General features: G+C 50.0%; 1 protein-coding gene across 5 annotated transcripts in view; it reads left to right on the top strand.

Annotated features, from left to right (window-relative positions):
• The window catches only part of TENT4A (terminal nucleotidyltransferase 4A), a 209995-nt gene that overhangs the window by 37587 nt on the left and 148640 nt on the right, over nucleotides 1-23768 (top strand). For 4 of the 5 annotated variants that reach the window (XR_015868738.1, XM_088442339.1, XM_088442340.1 and 1 more), the window contains exons 3-5: nucleotides 3019-3160; nucleotides 3408-3454; nucleotides 14703-14823. Coding sequence is in view for 4 of the 5 variants with exons in the window: in XM_088442339.1 (XP_088298465.1) it covers nucleotides 3019-3160; nucleotides 3408-3454; nucleotides 14703-14823 (310 nt within the window). In the remaining variant the exon portion in view is untranslated. The remainder of the gene's footprint in view (nucleotides 1-3018; nucleotides 3161-3407; nucleotides 3455-14702; nucleotides 14824-23768) is intronic. The other variant, XM_088442343.1, reaches the window with a different exon arrangement.

Genomic DNA, 23768 nt, shown 5'->3' on the forward strand with positions numbered 1-23768 from the left:
ATGTGCGGAGCCGAGAATGAGACATTGCGGTGGGCTCCTGGCTGCTGCACTTGTTTTGAGTGCCAGGCAGACTGGAGCGGGTCACCTCCTGCCTTAATCTGGCAGTGGCTGATGGTAAGGGGCGCCTGGAGCCAGAGGAATACCCTATTGTCGCTGCTGTACATTGAAGCCCAGCGATAGCCCTGTACCCCTTCAAAATACTGCTGCCATCATTCGAATCTTGGCCCGGCCACGAGCCAATCTGATCTCGCGGACCGGCAGCCGCTGCTGATGGGCTGTCGGTCCGCGATCCCTGACTGGCTCACGACCGGCGCCTATTTGAATGACGGTGCTTTTTTGTTTTTTCTTCAAGGTGGCTGTGCCTGGTCCCCGGGGATGCGCTGTGCTGCAGCCAGTCCCCAACAGGATGTCTGATCTCTGCAGCACAGCGCGTCCCCGGGGACCCATACCTTTTTTTTTTTTTTGTTTAGAAATGAGTCCTTGGTCTGCAATACCGGGTAAATGGTTGATGCCATTATGTAAGCATGTGGGGGGAATTACTGAATATTAAAGGCTTGTGGTGAGCATTTGAAATATTAAAATAGGACTCAGACCCCACATTTTTGAAATGATGGGAACCACATTTGGTGTGCTCCCTGCAGTCTAATAGCCATGGAGTTGGGAGAATTTAGGGTGTATATTGTGGGTATGCCAAGGGATGGGACTGATGGCTATTTCTATAATCATTTTAGATAAAGCACTGATGGCTGCCAATGTACTGAGCTCCTGACTTTGGCCCTATATAAGTGGCGCTAAAAAGCCTGTCTCGACTCACCAGGTCCTGCGCGATACTGCTTATGTCGGTCTTTTTTTTTTTTTTTGCTGAAAATGCGTGTAAGTTGATGGCGAGTAGGACGCACCAGCAGACTGTGCTGATTAATATGTTAGAGTAGAAAAAGGAGGGGGGTTTAACCCCCTACTGTTCCTCCGCATACTGCATAATACCTGCAACAATATATGAAGACTATATGGTCATAGAAATTCAGATATATTAGTTGCATGCATTTGCAAATACATGGGAGGCTGCTAGGCCACGTCACTGCTTCTCTGTTACTAGCAGTCCCTAACGCTAAGGGGTTCACGTCCGGGGCGCAGTGCACCCCAAAAAAACCATCCAGCCCAGGGCATCACACGAAAATGGAAAAAGAGTGACAGTGCAGTGTAAAGTATAGATGTGTGCGAGTAATCATTAAGTGTGAAATGAGAGGTTAAAATATGTGAAAAAATACATGAATAATAAACAAACATAAAAGGTGATGTGAAAAGCCAGGTAAGCTGGCTCTCAATTTGGATGCATTTATGTATGTGCCTTTATTATGAGGCCTTACATTTGACAAAATATATGAGGCCTTATAATTGTTACATTTGGGGTGAGTGTTTGGGCGTAGGGCCCCCTGGGCTGGTCTGGCTGGGCCTCCTCAGGGCATCACCACTTAATACACATAGTTGCTTTTCACATCACCTTTTATGTTTGTTTATTATTCATGTATTTTTTGACATATATTTTGACCTCTCATTCCACACTTATTGATTACTCGCACACATCTATACTTTACACCTCACTGTCACTCTTTTTCCATTTTCGTGTGATGCCCTGGGGGGGTCCTGGGCTAGATGTTTTTTTTGGGGTGCACTGCGCCCCGGACGTGAACCCCTTAGTGTTAGGGACTGCTAGTAATAGAGAAGCCGTGACGTGGCCTAGCAGCCTCCCATGTATTTGCAAATGCATGCAACTAATATCTCAATTTCTATGACCATATAGTCTTCATATATTGTTACAGGCATTATTCAGTGTGCTGAGGAACAATAGGGGGTTAAATCCCCCTCCTTTTTCTACTTAGTATGACCCCTCCCTTTCATGCACCTGATTAGTACTGCTAGATTGAGCAGCTGCCAGTTTTGTTTAACATGTTAGTCTCATAGGACCTGGCACGCCAAGATGAGCTTTTTAGCACAATTGCAAAAAAAGACCAGCGCTAGCAGAGTAGCATGGGACCTTGCAGCTCTCTCACGCCAGACAAGTTGCGCAGCATGGCGTATTGAGGCTAGATGTATGAGGACACATCTGCACTTGACATGAAAATAGGGATTTACTTGTTAGCGAACAGTAGTTCTGCTTGTTGGTCATTAAAAGTATAGGCAAACCTTTTCAAACTTCTCTGCTTGTTTTGCTAGATAGCTGAATTGGCTGTTTTGTATATTTGTCTAGTAGGTCCTTCACAATTCTGGAATGGTAATAGTGGATCTACGTTTCAAATCTAAACACTGGTCTTCTGTGTGTATGATTTTCTTGGTGTATATAAAAAAAATTTTTTTCTCCTCCCACAATGCAATACTAAGTTTCTACTTAGTTGTAAATAATCGAAGATGCACTGTTGTGGGGGTGGAAGCAGGGCACTTAATTTTGGTGTGCTGAAAATGTACCACTTACTGTGAAGTATTGTTGGGTATGACAGTGTTGCTTGATTAACGTGTGTGTGGGGTCCCTCCTTTCCCTTACTGGCTCCTAAAGGTGTGTACACACTAGACGATATATTGCACGATTTGCCTGATTTCAACGCATCTGAACGACAAATCTTGTAAAATATATGTCCAAGTCTTGAATGTCCTCTCACAATCATGATGCACGTACCTGCGGGTCGTACATCGCATCTTCAGATCTTGCCTCCATTAGGCAAGATCTGCCAATCTTGTACACGACGCACTGGAAATAGTTAAGCACACATGATAGATCGTTGGTCAGATTGGACACTTTTTTTTTTTTTTTTTTTTTTAGCACGATATCGTGTCCTGGAGTGCCGGGGAGCTGACAGTTCAAGGGCAATAGCTCACGATATCGCATTGTGAGCACATCGTCTAGTGTGTACGCCACTTAAGTTTTGTGATAATCTACCAAGGCCATTTCACATTCCTCCTCACTCCTAAAATACTGTTAACCTTCTGTTGTGCCACATTATTGATGCCAACTTTAATTTTTAGTCTGCATGATGAAATCCTGGATTTCTATGACTTCATGTCTCCAAGACCGGAAGAAGCTGCAATGAGAAGAGAAGTGGTGAATAGAATTGAAACTGTTATAAAGGATCTGTGGCCCTCAGCAGATGTGAGTGCACGCTTTAAGGTATTTTCCATCTGTTGAGACATATTTAAGAGATGAAAATGTCCAACTGTATTTATGGCTTGTGATGGTTTGGGTAGAATTGAATCCACTTTCCATAGAGTAATTTAGCTCTGCATTGCTTATGTACATCTGTATTTTTAACTATACTGAAGTATTTAGTTTTTCTTGTGTAATGTTTTCATTCTAAATGTTTTGCAGTTAGAACTGCATGTTTTCTGCAATTTGTGAATATCTGTCTTATTTTTAGGTTCAAATTTTTGGAAGCTTCAGTACAGGCCTTTATCTGCCAACAAGGTGAGCTGAAAATATTCTACTATTTTGGTGCGGTGTGTTGGTGTCTTATCCGAGGTGAATATGAATCTGTCCATGTAAGGAACACTATGCAAACCGACATAGTACCATGCAGTGGCCCATATGCCTGTATATTCGGGCCCATAATAAAAATTATCCTATAAAATGTGTGGAAACTCCCTTATAAAAGGAAATGAGTAAGCAAATATTAATCCAGGGTCTACACATGATATGGGTGTGGGGGATAATCTTTAGGGTATGGCAGCCATCTTGAGTTTTAACATAAAGTTTACAGGATATGTTGGAAGTGTGGTCCAATATGTTGCAGTGTTAAGGCTATTCTCTCCTTATTCTTGATTAACCTTGACCAACATGTCTGGCTGAATCTGAGCACAAGCATCAATAATTCATTGTTGCAGATAACTATCTTGTATCTTCACAGCATAACCACATTCCTTCAGGTAACTCCAGAGAGAAATCAAAGAGTTAAATCTGGGTATCTTGGTGGCCATTTGACCTCTTCGGCCAATCAACCTTTGGGGAAACTGCACATCAAGATACTGTATTTCCTGACAATGGGTCCATAATGAGGTGTGGCACCATCTTGCTGGAAGAAATTGATATGACCCATCCTTTGATAACAGTGAGGGAAAAATCTCCAACTAAAAACCTCTTGTAACATGCTGCTGTTTTGGTTTATTTGCAACTGATACGGTTTCTTTAAATTTCACAAGGAGTCTGGCAACTACTTGGGTGACGTTGGTTGAAAACCTTTGCCATGGCACACGTGCTCCATATATCAAGACTATCTCAAAACATTCTTTCTACTCAGGGTCCATAGGGTATCCACAGGATACCTTGGGGTATAGGCGATGGCGGCAGACATCTGGGCACCACAGAGTTAAGTTTTCAGTCTCCCAGGATGTACTGGGGTCCCTCTCCTATACCCTGCCCCCGAGCCTCAGGCATCTGTTTTCGTTGGTGCCTGGCTCTGAGTCGGAGGCACTTGTACAGAGGGGGGTCTGTAAGGCCCCTGAAGTTTCTTCTAAGCAGCTGTGGCTGCACACTGAGTGTACAGCATGGACAGTCAGTACTGACGTCCATGCCGTCACTCATACACCCCACTGGTACCAGAACGCCGGTACTGATTCGGGGATCCTGGTGGGTAACTGGGGTCACAGCTAGTGGTGACCCCGGTTACCCGGACTGTGGCCAGATTTACGGGGGCATAAGGTAAGCGGTGTGGTCCCGCGGCGGGTCCCCGCTGAACTACACAGTCCAGAGTCCCCAGGCAGGGGGCTCCTTGGGGACTGGCTGCAGTGTGGAGCCAGGCCCCATACACCTGCGCTTCCACTACCCCCTGGGACAGCGGACTGGACGATGTCAGAAAACGTCTGGCGTCTTGGGGTTAAATGCATGCCAGGGGAGCGCGCCTTCCCTACATAGCAGCGGGCACCTCCCCCACTGCACACAGCCTTTCCACTGCGGTCTGGCATCTGCAAGCGCTCCTCCCCCGAACCAGCCTCCTTTCTGCTCCTCGGCGGCTATTTTCTAGACTTGGCAAGCACTGCTGGACGCTGATAACGGCGGCATCGTGGTCTGGGTCCCCCTGCATACCTCTTTGGCTACAAGGTCAGAGTATGCAGCGCTGTTTCCTACCAAGCTGATGTCTGTAGTTGATGAAGCGCTGATAGCGCAGGGATTCTGCATTGTATGTGACTTAATGCTAGTACTACTGTCTGTACTTTCACCTCTGTCAGCCATTTTAGCTATTCCTATCTTTTCTGCTAAAGCCCTTGCAGTGCGGTGTTGCAGGATGTTTTAGTGTGGGGTGGCACATACAGCTCTGGTTCACTCATCCCACTGACCCACAGCTGCTTGCAGGTGCCACATAGTCTGGTCAAGTAATTAAAATGTAGATGTTTGTTTCTATGGACCAAAATAGCATTGAACAATACATATAACAAGAGATATGGTAAGAACTTACCATTGTTATCTCTGTTTCTACGAAGTCCATAGGGTCCACAGGGTTGACCTTGGGGTATAGCTGGATCTGGATCCACGGGCACAACACAGTTAAAGCTTTAGCTGCTCCCAGGATGCTCTTTGGTCCGTCCTCCTCTATACCCCGCCCCCGAGCCACAGGCACCTCAGTTGGTAAGCAGCCCAGGCCAGAGGAGGAGACTAAACAGAGAGAAGGAAGACTGGAATACACAAGAAAACCATACTTGCAGAAATGGGAGACTGAAAACCAGTGACCAGCAACACAGCCCATTTGAAGCCAGGTGCGTCAGGGCGGGCGCCTTGTGGACCCTATGGACTTCGTAGAAACAGATAACAAAGGTAAGTTCTTACCATATCTCTTGTTTTCTACTTCAGGGTCCATAGGGGGTCCACAGGGTTGACCTTGGGGATGTCCCAAAGCAGTTCAACTAAGGGTGGGGACGCTCCTGTGCAGAAAAGAGAATCCTGCGCCCAAAGGATGCATCCTGAGAGGCAAAGGTGTCAAACGCATAAAACCTCAAACGTCTGAATGGAAGACCAAGTGGCTGCCTTGCACAGCTGAACCGCGGAGGCACCACGTCTAGCAGCCCAAGAAGGACCCACAGACCGAGTGGAATGAGCCTTAACAGAGGCTGGAACAGGTAAACCTTCCTGTACATATGCCTCACAAATTACAGAACAAAGCCAACGGGCAACAGTTTTTGCTGGCAGGCCAACCCCTCTTATGAAAACCAAAGAGGACAAACAAAGAATCGGACCTTCTTACAGAAGCAGTCCGATCCACATAAACTCTGAGAGCACGGACAACGTCCAACGAAGCCTCACCAGCTGTAAGATCAGGTGACTGAAAAGCAGGCACCACAAGTTCCTGATTAATGTGGAACTTAGGCTACTTTAGGCAAAAACTCAGGACGAGTGCGAAGCACCGCTCTGTCCTGGTGAAAAATTAAGAAGGGGGGACTACAGGAAAGTGCCCCCAACTCAGATACCCTCCTGGCTGAAGCAATTGCCAGGAGAAAAACAGTCTTAAGTGTTAACCACTTGAGGTCAACCGACTCAAGAGGCTCAAAAGGAGGTCCCTGCAGGACCCGAAGAACCACCGCCAAGTCCCACGGAGCCACTGGAGGCACAAAGGGAGGATGGATTCCAAGAACACCTTGGAAAAAGGTGTGAACATCAGGCAGTGTAGCGATCCTACGTTGGAACCACACAGACAAAGCCGACACATGAACCTTCAGGGAGGCCAGATATAAGCCTAGGTCAAGACCTGACTGAAGAAATGCCAAAATCCTAGAAACCCTGAACACCTGAGGATCAAAGATTCTGGACTCACACCACTGAAAGTAAGTGTGCCACACCCTGTGGTAAATCCGAGCTGAGGCAGGTTTACGTGCCCTCAGCATGGTACTGATGACAGAGCTTGAAAACCCTCAGGACCTTAAGACTGCTGTCTCAAGAGCCACGCCGTCAAAGACAGTCGACCCTCGATCCGGGTAAAGGCAGGGCCCCTGAGACAGCAGGTCCCGACGCTGAGGTAGAAGGTACGGAACGTCGCTGGACAAGCTCTTGAGATCGGAGTACCAAGGACGTCTGGGCCATGCTGGAGCCACCAGCAGAAACGTGCCTTTATCCTGTTTGATTTTTCTTAGCACCCGAGGCAGCAGGGAGATCGGAGGAAACAGGTACGCTAGGTGAAATGTCCATTTCACAGACCGTGCGTCCACCAGACTTGCGCCTGCGTCCCTTGTCATTGAGCCGTAAACGGGCAACTTGTAGTTGTGACGGGAAGCCATCAGGTCCAACTCCGGCAGTCCCCATTTGTCCACGAGAAGTTGAAACACCTCCGGGTGAAGCGACCATTCTGGGTGCACGTCGTGACGGCTGAGGAAGTCCGCCTCCCAGTTGACTCCCGGGATGAAGACTGCCGTGATTGCAGGAAGGTGGCTCTCCGCCCAAGCCAGAATGCGAGGCACCTCCGACATCGCCGCTTGACTGAGAGTTCCTCCCTGGTGGGTGATGTACACCACCGTGGTGGCGTTGTCGGATTGCACCTATACCGCCCTTCCGTGAAGAGTGGTGCCTGACAGCAGAGCCCTGTACACGGCCCGCAGCTCCAGGACGTTTATGGGAAGAACTGCTTCCTCCGCAGACCAACGGCCCTAACGAGACGGTCACTGCCCCCCAACCCCGGAGACTGGCATCTGTCGTGAGCAGAACCCAGTCAGGGATCCAAATGGGGCGACCCTCGATGAGATGAGCTGGCTGAAGCCACCAAGCTAGAGACCGGCGCACTTCCGGGGACAAGACCAGCGTCTGGGATCGGATCCGGTGAGGTAACCCGTTCCATTCGGACAGAATCTGCCCCTGCTGGGCCCTGGAATGGAACTGGGCAAATTCCACCATGTCGAATGCCGACACCATGGACTCCAGGACTCTCATTGCCGAGTGGACCGACACCCTGCAACTGCTCAGGCAACTGTGTCCTCAGTTGTAGGGAGGACACCTTTTCTGGAGTCAGAAAAATCCTTTGACGAGAATCCAGGAGGGGTCCCAAATGGACCATCCGTTTTGATGGGATCAGAGAGGACTTGTTCCAATTTATCAACCACCCGTGTGCCTGAATACAAGCAATGGTCAGGTGGCGATGTCGAAGAAGTACCTCCGGGAAGCTCGCCAGCAGAAGATCGTCTAGATACGGCAGCAGCCGTATACCCTTGCTCCGAAGGTGGACGGCCATAATTGCCATCACCTTGGTGAACACCCTCGGAGCCGTGGAAAGGCCAAAAGGCAACGCCCGAAACTGGTAGTGATGTTGCAGGACAGCAAACCTCAGATACCGCTGGTGTGCAGGTGCTATGGGCACGTGGAGATAGGCGTCCTGGATATCCAGGGAGACCATGTAATCCCTGGGTTCCATCGCCAGAATGATGGAACGTAACTTATAACGTTTCCATCCTGAACTTGGGAACTGAGGTATTTGTTCAGAGACTTCAAATTCAGGATAGGGCGATGAGAACCATTGGGCTTCTGTACCAGAAACAGAAGCCCAATCCCGCGTTGAGACTGGAACGGGAACAATGACCCCTGCTTGTAGCAAGAAATGTATAGCCACCTGAATCTGGGAAGCTTTGGTCTTGTCCAGAGAAGGACTCGTCCAAAAAAACTGGTGGGGCGGCCTGAACCGAAAAGACAGGGTGTACCCCTGAGAGACTACTTCTCGAACCCAGGCATCCGTGGTGGTATTGTGCCAACACTGGGCGAATTGGAGAAGTCTGCCTCCCACTCCGAGGTCCCCCAGAGGGAGGCCTGTCCCATCAGGCAGCAGGTTTATCCTCCTGCTTAGAAGAAGGGCGCCGAGCACTCCAGGCTTGCTTCTTGGGTTTAGAGGCGGTCTTAGCCGCCGACTGCGTCGGGAAGTACTGACCTTTTGCCTTACCCTGAACCCGAAATGCCGAGCTCCGGACCTTGGCAGGCGTTGCTGCTGAAGGAAGGAAAGCTGACTTGGACAAAATAGTGGATACCCTGGCTAATTCCAAGTCCGGACCAAATAGCAATTCTCCATTGAAAGGTAAGGCCTCCAGACCTTTCTTTGAATCAGCGTCCGCTCTCCAGGACCTCAGCCATAAGGATCGGCGGGCAAACACTGCTGCAGCCGATACTCGAGAGGTCAGCAGACTAGCATCCAAAGAGGCTTCTCCAATGTAGGAAGCAGCGTCTCTCATCTGTCCTAACAACGCCCTCTGGACATCCGGAACATCGTCCGGAAAGGTATCCTCTAATGCGTTGGCCCAACCCTCAATGGCCCTCGCCACCCAGAAGATAGCCATGAACAGTCAGGCCACTGCCCCTGAGAGGGAGTAAATGGACTTTAAGCAAGTCTCAACTTTTCTGTCCGTGGGATCCTTCAGCGAGGATATAGACGGTAATGGCAACGTAGCGCTCCTTATTAAACGGGTGACATGGGAATCCACCGCCGGTGGAGTTTCCCATTTTTTACAATGTGCCTCAGGAAAAGGATAATTAGAAGCCAACCGCTTCTGTGGCAGGAATCTTACTGGGCGCCTGCCAAGCCACCGCCATACGATCCGCCAACTGATCAGACAGGGGAAACACCGCAGAAACCACCTTAGCTTTTTTGAAACTAGAATACTTCGACTTAGGAGCCCTAACCAGTGCTTGCACATTAATGGACGACTTGGTATCTACCTCCTGGACCGATGTGTCCGAGTCAGTGTCTTCATGAACCTCCCCATCATCTGAGGACCCCTCGGAGTCCGATAAATGCGCTGCCTGCGCCAGTAGTGTGCGTTTTGACGCCCTTGAAGGCATGTCACTCTGCAACATTGACTGAAAAGCCGTAGATTCGGCCGCCAAATTTTGTAGAGAACATCCACCCAGGGTGGAGGAGACGCCACAGGGGACTGGAAGGGCACCACAGACTGCTGCGTCACAGGGGAAGCCTATATGTACATAGGTAACCCCGCATAAGGACCAACAGACTGAGAGCTGGGGGGGCTCCGCAATAATTGCAGGACACATGGGGAATGGCCGGCTGGGGCAACGCCCTAGTAGGCAAGCAGTCGGGACCGACAGACGGTCCGCAATAGACACCAGCACCTGAGAAAACATCGCCCATGGTGGTTCCTGCGTCATAGGAGGTTTTGGTGGGCCAGGAACCACCTGGCACCGTCTACACAGGCCATTCTGTGACAAATCCTCCCTATCCACTTCTGCAGAACAGCGTCCGCAGGAGACCAACACCGGAGCCACGGAGTGCTCAATCTCCTCTTCCAACATGACAAAATATATCTGGCAACAGAGCAGAATCAAGTGCACTCGCCAGTGTGCTGAACAGCCCACAATATGGTACTGTGTAGCACACAACTGTATGTGACGGACCTCACAAATACGTGATTTATATTGGTGAGGTCTGTAGAAACGCCCCTCCCCCACACACCTGTAGGGCTTTTAGGAGAAGTAAAGGGATAGGTATAAGCTGACAGTAAGTAGAAATAAGCACAGACAAGCAGCACTAGCAAAAGTAACATACCATGCAGGAAGATATACTCACTGCACCTTTCCACTACAATCAACCTGCCCAGATTCAGTGTCTGGGAGGGCTATAGCGCTGTGTACACTGTCCTTGATTGGGGGAGAGGTACACAGGGGGACCGGCCCGCGTGCTCACTGAGAGATATGCGCTGCCACAGAGAAAATGGCCCCCAGAGACCTCAGAGGAGGAGTGGCCAAGTAACTGCAGCTCAGCGACGCCAGACTACGTGCTGAAAGGCGCGCTGAGGGGAGGAGCCGCTATACAGGGAAGGCTTCCTCCCCTGGCTAGCTGTTAACCCCCGGGTTGCCGGCATCCCGCTTGCCGCTAAATAACCCTGGTGGTCTAGGGACTGATGGGGTATTCCTCCGATGGAGGGGGAGCTCGCCGCCACCACTAGCAGCCCTCGGTCTGTCCCCTAGAACCGGTGGCAAAGGACTGCATTTATAGTAAGACCCGCGAGCCGCCGCTAATCTGCGGCTCGCGGCTTACCTTCTCCCCGGTGACTCCGGCAGCAGTCCAGGGAGGTCCCCAGAGTCCGGCTACTACGGACTCTGGCCTCCCGCCGCGATACTGGCGTCGCGGCACCAGGGGGGAGTAAGAGCAGCAACGTGGGCATCTGTACAGACAGCCCTTCGCTGCCACACTGAAGAGCCCCTGTTAAAAAAATAAAAACTAACAGGCTCTTTTTTTTTTTTTTTTTTTTTTAAATAAAAAGCTTTTGGGGGCTGCTCCTGCAGCCCCCCTGCGCAGGGTGACCCGACTCCAGACGGGCACCAACTCAAACTGAGGTGCCTGTAGCTCGGGGGCGGGGTATAGAGGAGGATGCACCCAAGAGCATCCTGGGAGCAGCTAAAGCTTTAACTGCGTGGTGCCCGTGGATCCAGATCCAGCTATACCCCAAGGTCAACCCTGTGGACCACCTATGGACCCTGAAGCAGAAGCAACTGCTAATGATTTGCATGTCCAAGACAGTAATTTGTAACTTGACATTTAGACCACTTCCTTTGAGCATACTAGTCTGTGTACATTTTAATTAATTTGTTACAGACACAAATAAACATTTGTGCTGCAATCAGACTGAGCTGTAGCAGAGCATCGTCCAGCTCGCTCTTCAACAGACCATCGACGACCAGATCGTCAGATAATTTGCACGATCATAACCAATTATTTGATTTCGACGAGGAAATTATTGTGCAGGCCTTTAATTCACCGGACCTTTCGGCTGGTGAGGCCACCTTGGATGTGGTGCGGGCCTTAAAACTTTGACCGCATTGCTTCTTTTAGGAAGTCGGACTCCTTGTTTGTTCTATATGGCTTCCGAAAGACGGGTTGGACTGCCACTAAGCAAACCTTGGCAGGATGGATTCGCCTGGCTATTTCTGAAGCTTACGTTCATGAAGGCCTTCCTGTTCCATCTTCTGTTAGGGCTCACTCCACAAGATCTGTGGGTCCTTCATGGGCAGCTAGACGTGGCGCTTCTGTGGTCATCTGTCCATACTTTCGTGCGGTATTATGCATTTGATATGTTCCTTCAGGCGGCGGATTCTCCTTTCAGCACAGGAGCGTCCCCACCCTTGAAGGATACTGCTTTGGGACATCCCCAAGGTATCCTGTGGATACCCTATGGACCCTGCAGTAGAAAATAAGAGATATGGTAAGAACTTACCCTTATCTCTATTTCTACGAAGTCCATAGGGTTCCACGGGAAACCCGCCCTGTTGCACCTGTACTGCAGATGGGCTTTGCTCTGGTCACCGGTTTTCCGTCTCCTTCTGGCGAGAATGTGATTTCTTGTGTGTTCCAGACTTTCTTCTCTTTGTTCTCCTCCGGCCTATGGCTTGTGACCTAACTGAGATGCTTGAGGCTCGGGGGCATGGTATAGGAGAGGGACCCCAGTGCATCCTGGGAGGCTGAAAACTTAAAACTGTGGTGCCCGGATGTTTGCCGCCATCACCTATACCCCAAGGCATCCTGTGGAACCCTATGGACTTCGTAGAAATAGAGATAACAAGGTTAAGTTCTTACCATATCATTATTTGTTAGTGTCAAAAACTGGAATGAAGATGTTAAAACTAAGAATTCCATTGTTTTTCTTATGAAACTTTGTATGTTTGATATGTATTATGCCTCCCTTCCCAATTAAAAAAATCAGTTGCATCCAATATGGCCGACTTCAAGATGACCACCATACTTATGACATACCCTAAAAAGTTTCTCCCACTCCTATATCGTGTAGACATTGGATTAATATTTTCTTATTATAAGGGTGTTACCACACTTATGGACCACCCTGTGTATATATGGATATCACACACAACACAAGTGGGTGCTTATGTTAATATCGGTTTTAGAATTATTTCCAAAAATATTGTGTAATTTTTAAATAGTTCTTTGTGGCTTATCTGATCTTAGTGAATACCCCCTGTTTTTCAATGGATAAATGTTGTCTTTTATAGCCCAGCACTAAAAACACTGCATAATCTATGGTTATTTATTGTTTAAAATACAAGATTGAAACTCTTCTATAAAAGCAATATAGATCGTAGTTACTGAACTGTTCTTGGAAAGATGAAAAATCTCCAGAATGTGGCTCCACTCTTCAGTGTGGGAGCTCTACTACTAACCAGCAGACTCTGAGCACAAGGCTGTGGTTGTAAACAGCTCCTGGATGTTTGAGCTGAATAGAGAGTGGGCTGACTTGTTCAGTCCCACAAATTTGCAACAGTGCATCAAATTACAGATAATCTCAATTGGGGACCAATTCTGATGGCCTCTTAGTACGAATAGGTAAGGTGGTTAGTTGGAACCCAACAAGTTTACGAAGGCAAAACGTCTTCATACCTAGAACCACACACTTTAACGTAATGGATAATGATTTGAAGCCTATATAGTTGTGGATGTGTGGGATGGGGTGTGGAGGTCAGAGCAGGAGGCAAAACGTAGTGATCTTTCTAGTGTACATGTTTTCTCAGACAAAAAATAAGAAAAAAGGGAGGTTAAATTATCACTTGAAATCTGTGCTTTCTACTGAAGGCTCATTCATCCTAAAATGTAAGTTTACATAATTTCTAGCAATTGCTCCTTATCTTCAGTATAATATGAACATGTACTAGTAGTTTGTACTGCGTCCATGTGACCATTTAACCCATGCTCTGCTGCTGGCAAGCTTAATTGTGTGAACTTGTATTAGGTATTACAGGTTGAATCTCCCATACCAAAAAATGCTTGTGACCAGGGGTATTTTGGATATTGGAATATTCTGTACTTTGGAATAATTGCATTCAAATCTAAACACAGAATGCATTTGTTTTATATACACCTGATACCCACAGCCTGCATCTAATTTTATACAATATTTTCATTAATTATGTGGCTCAAACAAAATTCGTGTACATACATGAAATTCATTTGTTTTATATACACAGGCTGAAGGCAATTTTATAGAATGTTTAATAATTTGTGCCTTAAACAAAGTTTGTGTGCATTGAACCATCAAAAAGCAAAGGTTTCACTATCTCAGTTATGCTAAAAATATTCAATATTTCGGAATATTCTGTATTTTTTTGAGTATTTGGATATGGGAGACTCAACCTGTATATGAAAAAGGAATGAAGGTTACAAGTAGAGTTTAGGAGGAAAAACATTTAGTCATGCAGGTGTGCTTAATTATGATTTTTTTTCAATATGAAATTGATGCAACTTTCAAAACTCCTTGCACGTCTGATGCACAGTGTGTTAACCCATTACAGTTGGGGCTTTTGAGTGTTGAGACTGGTTGTGGAAGTCGTGTTTTGGAAGTCCTGTGTCCTCCTTCTCTAGTGCTGCTTATCTAGTCCCTCCCAATCTGGTGGGGGAACCTGCAGAAAACCTATCTTTTCTATACAGATTCCTCTCCTGACTTCCTTCTTCTTATACAGACCCGCCTCCTGTATAATGAAGTACGACCACAATTCCACCAGCGGGCACTGTGCAGCCTCTCCTGACATGTCTGTCATAATCCTGGCTAGTACATCTTCTTAGCCCGGGAATCGCCACTGACTATTGCCTGTTTTGTATGCACTACCATGGGTCCCACTCTTATTGGAGGATGTTCTGAAGCATAGTTTTCTTTTTTCAAAATAAAAAGTGTACTCTTGTGTTTACTGTTGGCGCAAGAAAAATGACCGTTCACTTAAAGTTCTGTTTAATTTCCAGTGACATAGATCTTGTTGTATTTGGAAAGTGGGAGCGCCCTCCTCTACAGCTCTTGGAACAGGCACTACGAAAACGTAACGTGGCAGAGCCTCATTCAATCAAAGTACTGGATAAAGCAACGGTACGTATTGACTATATTAAAGCAATAACACAAACTTTTTTTTTTTCTACTTCAGGGTCCATAGGGGGTCCACAGGGTTGACCTTGGGGGTATAGCTGGATCTGGATCCATGGGCACCACGCAGTTAAAGCTTTGCTGCTCCCAGGATGCACTTGGGCCCGTCCTCCTCTATATCCCGCCCCGGCCACAGGCACCTCAGTTTTAGTTGGTGCCCGGCCGGAGTCGGGTCACCCTGCGCAGTGGGGCTGCATAAGCAGCCTCTAAGCTTTATTCTTTATTTAAAAAAAAAAAAAAAAAAAGATTTTCTTATTTTATTTTTACTGTCTTCAGAGCGGCAGCATCAGACTGTCCATCTGGACGTCTACGCTGCCGCTCCAACAGCCCCGCTGGCGCTGCGACGCCGGTACTGATCCGGGGATCGCAGCTGGACCCCGGAGTCAGTACTAGCGTGGCTCCGGGACCTCCCAAGGACTGCTGCCGGACTGAAGGGGCCAGGTAAGCCGCGTGCAGCGCTGTCAGCGCTGCACGCGGGGAAAATGCAGTCTTCATGCCGCCGGTCTCTGGGGACAGACCGGCGGCGCTAGTAGCTGCGGCGGGCTCCCCCTCTTCAGGCATACCCCGCCTGTCCGCTGACCCCCGGGGTGTAAGTACCGACGGGGAACCGGCTTCCCCGGGGGTTTAGTACTAGCAGGGGAGGCAGCCTTCCCTGCTTCAGCGCTCCTCCCCTCAGCCCAGCGCGCCTTCTCTCATGTGTGCTGGTGTCGCTGGGCTGTTCTCACTCGGCCACTCCTCCTCAGAGCTCTCCGGCGGCCATCTTCCTCAGACAGCATCGCAGAGCTCCCAGGCAGGCTTCCAGTGGACCAGTCCCCCTGCGTACCTCTCCCCCTGCAAAGGACAGTGTTCGCAGCGCTATAGCCCTCCCAGACACTGAATCTGGGAGGTTGATTGTAGCGGAAGGTGCAGTGAGTATAACTTCTCTGCATGGTATGTGACTTTTTGCTAGTGCTGCTGTCTGTGCTTATTTTCTACTTACTGTCAGCTTTTTACCTATCCCTTTCCTTCTCCCACGGGCCGCAGGTGCGTGGGGGAGGGGTGTTCTTTCTGTGTACCTCACTTATATAAATCTACGTATTTGTCAGGTCCGTCACATACTGCGGTGTGCTCCTCAGTATCATATTGTGGGCTGTTTGGGTTGCATATTTGGGAGTGCATGGGTGTTATACGCCTTACCTCGTTTCGGTGAGACACTTTATTTGCAAAAAAGTTTGTGTGATGTCTGATGAGGGGAATGAGCGCTCCGAGGCTCCTGTGTTGTTTTCCTGCCGACGCTGTTCGGCAGTGGTTGACGGGGCAGATTTGTCTCAGGACGGTCTGAGCGGGCGGTGCCAGTTGGTACCTGGACCCTCTAAACCCCCGGTGGCGCAGGATCCTCCGTGGGCAATGTTTACGCAAGTGCTGGTGTCAATCGCGGACCGACTTGCGGTCCCGACTGCGGCCCCTTCTAGGGCGTTGCCCCAGCCTACCATGCCCCGTTCCCCGGGTGTGACTCGTCTGGTGCAGTCTCCTCCCGGGTCTCAGACTGTGGGTCCTTATGCGGGTTTGCCGGTATACGTGCAAACCCCCACGGTGCCGCAGCAGTCGATGGTACCTTTTCAGGGGTATCCTCAGGCAGTACCCCCGCCTTGGGTGGACGTCCTCTCCAGCTCTGTTCAGAGTCTGGCGGCTTCGTCATCGGCTTTTCAACATATGTTGCACAGTGATTTGCCCCCACGGGCGTCCAAGTGTTCCGTTCCGGCTTCACTGGCGGCTCAGTTCACGGACACGGACGTGTCTTCGGATGACGGGGAGATCCATGAAGACTCTGACTCGGATGCCGGGGCCCAGGAGATGGAGGCTAAGTCTTCCATTAATGTGCCGGCATTGGTTAGGGCGGTGCGGGCCATCCTTCACATTGAGGAGGATGTGCCCGCCCCCAGGTCAAAATACCCAAATTTTAAAAAGGCCAAGGTAGCTTCGACGGTTTTTCCCCTGTCCGATCAATTGACGGATCATATGGCAGGGGCCTGGCAGTTGCCCAGCAAGAGGTTCCCACCGCAGAAGCGGTTGGCTTTGAACTATCAGTTTCCGGAGGCTCATTGCAGGAAGTGGGAAACTCCTCCAGCGGTGGATTCCCACGTTACCCGCTTAATTAAAAGAGCTACGCTGCCTTTGCCGTCGATCTCCTCCCTGAAGGATCCCACGGACAGGAAGGTGGAGACTTGTTTGAAGTCTATCTACTCTCTCTCGGGGGCGGTGGCCCGTCCGTCCATGGCCATCTCTTGGGTGGCTAAGGCCATCGAGCGCTGGGCCAATGCTTTGGAGGATACCTTTCCGGAAGATGCTCCGGAGATCCAGAGAGCGTTGATAGGTCAAATGAGGGATGCGGCTTCCTACATTGGGGAAGCATCGTTGGACGCAAGCCTGCTAACCTCTCGGGTGTCGGCTGCGGCTGTGTCAGCGCGTCGGTCCTTGTGGCTGAGGTCTTGGAGAGCTGACGCTGACTCCAAAAAGGGACTGGAGGCCTTACCTTTTAATGGGGAGTTGCTTTTTGGTCCAGACTTGGACAAAATTGTGGACACTCTGGCTAAGTCTAAATCAGCCTTCGGCTTCTGCTCCTACCAAGGTACGGAGCTCTGCTTTTCGGTCCTTTCGGGTTCAGGGCAAGGCAAAAGGTCAGTCCTTCCCGAGGCAGTCGACGACCAAGGCCGCTTTTAAGCCCAAGAAGCAGCCCTGGAGTGCCAGGCGCCCTTCTTCCAAGCAGGAAGATAAACCTTCTGCCTGATGGGACGGGCCTCCCTCTGGGGGACCCCAGAGTGGGAGGCCGACTTCTTCTATTTGCCCAGTGCTGGCACAATACCACCACGGATGCCTGGGTTCGAGAAGTGGTCTCCCAGGGGTACGCCCTGTTTTTTCGGCACAGACCGCCCCACCAGTTTTTCTGCACGAGTCTTTCTTAGGATACGACCAAGTCTTTACAGATTCAGGAAGCTATAGAGTCCTTGCTGACAGCAGGGGTCATTGTTCCCGTTCCTCAATTACGAGGGACGGGGTTCTATTCTTTGTTTCTGATGCAGAAACCCAATGGTTCTCATCGCCCTATCCTCAACTTGAAGTCTCTGAACAAATTCCTCAGAGTTCCCAAGTTCAGGATGGAAACGTTACGTTCCATCATTCTGGCGATGGAACCGGGGGATTATATGGTGTCCCTGGATATCCAGGACGCCTACCTCCATGTTCCGATGGCACCTTCGCACCAGCGGTATCTGAGGTTCGCTATCCTTCAACACCATTACCAGTTCCGGGCGCTACCCTTTGGTCTCTCCACGGCACCGAGGGTGTTCACGAAGATTATGGCGGTCATGGCCGCACATCTTCGGAACCAGAATGTACGGCTACTACCGTATCTGGACGACCTCCTGTTGCTGGCGAGTTCCCCGGAGGTACTGGTTCATCATCTCCACTTGACGGTCGCTTGCCTGCAAGCGCACGGGTGGCTGATAAATTGGAAAAAGTCCTCCCTGATTCCATCTCAGCGGATGGTTAATTTGGGAGCCCTGCTGGATTCTCGGCAGCAAAGGATCTTCCTGACCCCGGAGAAGGTCTCCTCCCTGCAGCTGAGGATACACAGTTGCCTGAGCAGTTGCCGCCTGTCGGTCCATTCGGCTATGAGGGTTTTGGGCTCCATGGTGTCAACATTCGACATGGTGGAATTTGCCCAGTTCCATTCCCGGCCTCTGCAGGGGCTGATTCTATCGGAATGGAACGGGTTACCTCACCGGATCCGCTCTCAGTTGCTGGTGTTGTCCCCGGAGGTTCGGCAGTCTTTGGCTTGGTGGCTTCAGACAGCTCATCTGGTCGAGGGGCGTCCCTTTTGGATCCCGGACTGGGTCCTGCTCACGACTGATGCCAGTCTTCGGGGTTGGGGGGCAGTGACCGGCTCGTTGTCACTTCAGGGTCGTTGGTCTGCGGAAGAAGCTCTTCTTCCCATCAACATTCTGGAACTGCGGGCGGTTTATCGGGCCCTGCAGTCATCCAGTCCCGCTCTTTACGGACGGGCGGTTCAGGTGCAGTCCGACAACGCCACCACGGTGGCGTATATCAACCACCAAGGAGGAACTCGAAGTCGGGCAGCAATGTCGGTGTCTCGCATCCTTGCTTGGGCGGAGTGTCACATTCCAGCGATCTCGGCAGTCTTCATTCCCGGAGTCCTCAATTGGGAGGCGGACTTCCTCAGCCGTCACGACGTGCATCCCGGGGAATGGTCGCTTCACCCAGAGGTGTTTCAGCTACTCGTGGACAGGTGGTGGCTGCCGGAGCTGGACTTGATGGCCTCCCGTCACAATCACAAGTTGCCCGTTTACGGGTCAAGGACAAGAGACACAGGCGCCAGTCTGGTAGACGCGCTGTCGGTGAAATGGACGTTTCACCTGGCGTATCTGTTTCCTCCGATATCCTTACTTCCTCGGGTTCTGCGGAAATTCAAGCAGGACGGCGGCACGCTCGTGCTGGTTGCTCCGGCGTGGCCCAGACGTCCTTGGTACTCCGATCTGAGGTGTCTCTCAATCGACGCTCCGTACCTTCTTCCTCAGCGTCGGGACCTGTTGTCTCAAGAGCCCTGCCTTTACCCGGATCTGGGTCGGCTGTCTTTGACGGCGTGGCTCTTGAGACAGCCTTCTTGAGGTCTAGGGGTTTCTCCAGTTCAGTCATTGGTACCATGCTTAGGGCACGCAAGCCTGCCTCCGCACGGATTTACCACAGGATGTGGCGCACTTACTTTCAGTGGTGTGAATCCAGAAACTATGATCCTCAGGTGTTCCGGGTTTCCAGAATCTTGGAGTTCCTTCAATCAGGTTTGGACCTCGGCTTACGCCTGGCCTCTCTGAAGGTTCATGTGTCTGCATTGTCCGTGTGGTTTCAGCGTCGGATTGCTACACTACCGGATGTTCACACCTTTTTCCAGGGTGTTCTCAGGATACAGCCTCCCTTCGTGCCTCCTGTGGCTCCTTGGGACTTGGCGGTGGTGCTACGGGTCTTGCAGGGTCATCCTTTTGAGCCTCTTGAGGTGGTGGACCTCAAGTGGCTGACGTTCAAGACCGTTTTTCTCCTAGCAATTGCTTCTGCCAGGAGGGTGTCAGAGTTGGGGGCGCTTTCCTGTCGCCCTCCTTTTCTGATTTTTCATCAGGACAGAGCGGTGCTCCGCACTCGTCCTGAGTTTTTGCCCAAAGTGGTCTCGAAGTTCCACATTAATCAGGAACTTGTTGTGCCAGCTTTTCAGTCGCCTGATCTTTCAGCTGGTGAGGCTTCCTTAGATGTAGTCCGGGCACTTAGAATCTATGTGGATCGGACTGCTTCGGTTAGGAAGTCGGATTCTTTGTTTGTCCTCTTCGGTTTTCACAAGAGGGGTTGGCCTGCCAACAAGCAAACGTTAGCCCGTTGGCTTCGTTCCGTTATTTGTGAGGCTTATGCACAGGAGGGTTTACCTGTGCCAGCCTCTGTTAAGGCTCATTCCACTCGTTCTGTGGGTCCCTCTTGGGCTGCTAGACGTGGCGCCTCCGCTGTTCAGCTGTGTAAGGCGGCCACTTGGTCTTCAATTCAAACGTTTTTGAGGTTCTATGCGTTTGACACCTTCGCCTCTCAGGATGCATCCATCGGGCGCCGGGTACTCCTTTCAGCACAGGAGCGTCCCCGCCCTTAGTTGAACTGCTTTGGGACATCCCCAAGGTCAACCCTGTGGACCCCCTATGGACCCTTAAGTAGAAAACAGATATGGTAAGAACTTACCTTTGTTATCTCTGTTTCTACGAAGTCCATAGGGTCCACAGGGCGCCCGCCCTGACGCACCTGGCTTCAAATGGGCTGTGTGGCTGGTCACCGGTTTTCCGTCTCCCATTTCTGTGAGTATGGTTTCTTGTGTGTTCCAGTCTTCCTTCTCTCTGTTTAGTCTCCTCCTCCGGCCTTAGCTGCTTACCAACTGAGGTGCCTGTGGCCGGGGCGGGGTATAGAGGAGGACGGACCCAAGTGCATCCTGGGAGCAGCAAAGCTTTAACTGCATGGTGCCCATGGATCCAGATCCAGCTATACCCCCAAGGTCAACCCTGCGGACCCTATGGACTTCGTAGAAACAGAGATAACAAAGGTAAGTTCTTACCATATCTCTTGTTTTTTTTGCGATATGGTAGACCATATTAAAGTAATGCAAAGTTGTCTTTACGTGCATCTTCTGGTACTCGTGCTGACTTCTAACTTTTGGAGGTTTTTGGTTTTCGTTGCTCCGGCTGTTTGTAAATTTAATGTAGTGCACATTGTCTGTAGCTAGAAAGGTTAGAGCTGTGGATTGTGAAGAAAATAATTATGCGTTTGTGTAACACTGAGATCAGCATTAAAATGAATGAAACCATCTCTCTATGGTGCCACACTACAGAGCAGCAAACCTCAAACACAATGCGTGTTTAACTCATCAATAGAGAACTATATACAGGAATGAGTATACATGCCCTTTGAATTGTACCAACAATGAGAACTATCCTCACTTTATTTTTTATGCCAAATTGTCCTCCTTGGTAAATGTTCAATACCAATGAAAAAGGGAGAAAAAAAAAGTAACAAATGTTTACTCATTCCTGTGTATGTGTCCACTGAAATAGCTATCATTAAGTCCCTGGTTTAGGGGTCTGCCTGTTCGTTTGGACTAACATTGATTTTGATCGGGTTTTCACTATTCTATATGGCATTGGTCTAAAACTTTAGGTATGAACCCTATCTATGATGAAAGGGAGCCATGCAGTGACCAAGCTAACCAGGTTGCTGAAATAACACTGTGAGCCAATCAGAAATGGCAATTTCTACTTCAGGGTCCATAGGGGGTCCACAGGGCTGACCTTGGGGTATAGGTTGGGAACCAAATCTGGGCACCACGCAGTTAAAGCTTTTAGCTCCCAGGATGCACTTGGGTCCACTCTCCCTATAACCCCGCCCCCCAGCCAGAGGCACCTCAGTTTAAGTTGGTGCCCGGCCGGAGTCGGGTCACCGTTAGTGCAGTGGGGAGCTGATTAGCAGCCCCTAAGCTTAAAATTTATTTTAAAAAAGTTATTATTTTTTACTACTCTTCAGAGCGGCAGCGTCAGACTGTCCAATGGACGTCTAAGCTGCCGCTCCTACACTCCGCCGGCGCTGCGACGCCAGTACAGATCTGGGGATCGCAGTTGGACCCCAGAGTCTGTACTAGCCGGACTCTGGAGGAATCCCTGTGCTGCTGCCGGATCGATGGGGACAGGTAAGTCGCGTGGTCACCGCTTGCGGTGATCCACGTGTGTATGCAGCCTTATGCCTCCGGTCTCTGGGGACAGACCGGAGGCGCTAGCGGTGGCTGCGGGCTCCCCCTCCATGGAGGCATACCCCGTGTGTCCACTAGCCCACCAGGGATTATAGCGGCAGTGGGAGCCGGCATCCTGGGGGGTTAATTGCTAGCCAGGGGAGGAAGCCTTCCCTGTCTAGCGGCTCCTCCCCTCAGCTCAGCGCGCCTTTCAATACTACAGTCTGGCGTCGCTGAGCTGCTTCCTCCGCGGGCCACGCTTCTTCTGAGGTCTCCAGCGGCCATTATCTCTCGGTGGTGCTTCAGAACTCCTAGGATGACAGTGAGCCCAGTCCCCCTGCGTACCTGGCCATTTTGGGTGAGTGTACACAGCGCTATAGCCTTCCCAGACACTGAATCTGGGCAGTTGAATGTAGCGGCATTGTGCAGTATATTATATGTCATGCAAATGTATTTATATATATTTTTTTGCATTGTATGTGACTTATGCTAGTGCTGACTGTCTGCTTTTTCTCTCACCTGTCAGTGTATATCTATCCCTTTTCTTGATCTGCCCTAATACAGGTGTACCTGGGGTGGTTCTGAGACCTCACATATATATATACTTGTTAATATTTGTGAGGTTTGTCACATACTGTTGCGTGCTGCACGTTGCCATATTTTAGATGGAACTGTGAGTTGCATACGCTGATAATGGGTCCCTGCAGCTAATCTTAGCGTCAGTCAGGACCGGTATGGCGCTGCTTAATATTTCCGTCAAGATGGTCAAATATATATCTGACCAGGAGATTGCGCACGATACTGCACCCATTATTGCTATCCTGCAAGCCATGTGCTGCAGGTATTAGTGAGGAGGATTTGACTCAGGTTTTGTATGCGGCGCCATCTGGTGCCGGGCCCCTTGCACGACCCCTTTGGGCGGTTTATTTCTCAGGATCCTCTCCTTTGAGGATTGCCGGGCGGGCCCCATTGTCGTAACTCGCTTGTGGTTACTTCACCATACTGCCCTTTTCAACTCGGGGTATCTCGCAATTTCTTGCACTTTACCCCTGTGTCGCAGACTATCGCTCCCTGCCGGGGTTTTTCACAGTACTTGAATTACTCCGGTACCGCATCGGTCTGTCATTCCCCTTGCAGGGATTACCACAACGGTCACCCTGGTGGATGTCGTTTTCTACGAAATACTAAATGGCGTGACATACGCCCTGTGGTTACTTCCCAGTGGCTCTGCCGTGAACTGGAGGGTGTATTCGGCTCTTTCCCCCTCACATGGGGGGAGCCGATTTCAAGTATTATTCCTGCTTTGGGGCTGGTAGCCAGGTTCATTCTGGATATAGAGAATGTCGATCCTGCACCTGTATCATACATTCCTCGTTTCTGCCCAGCGGGTGGATCTCATGGCGGGAGTCTGGCTGTCGCCAGATACGAGGGGTCACAAAGGCCTCCTGTTTCCCATTCCCTGAGGGTCCTCACAAGTAATAGAAATCTCCTTCTGGGATGGATTTGTATGTTAATCGTCGGGTTACTGGCATTAATATGCCTCCCATCCCGGCCTGGACGGATTTTACGGATCCGTAGGTGGTAACTTTACCTG

This window comes from Taudactylus pleione, unplaced genomic scaffold (genome assembly GCF_031769625.1).
Source record: "Taudactylus pleione unplaced genomic scaffold, aTauple2 ptg000309l, whole genome shotgun sequence".
Classification (NCBI taxonomy): Eukaryota; Metazoa; Chordata; class Amphibia; order Anura; family Myobatrachidae; genus Taudactylus; species Taudactylus pleione.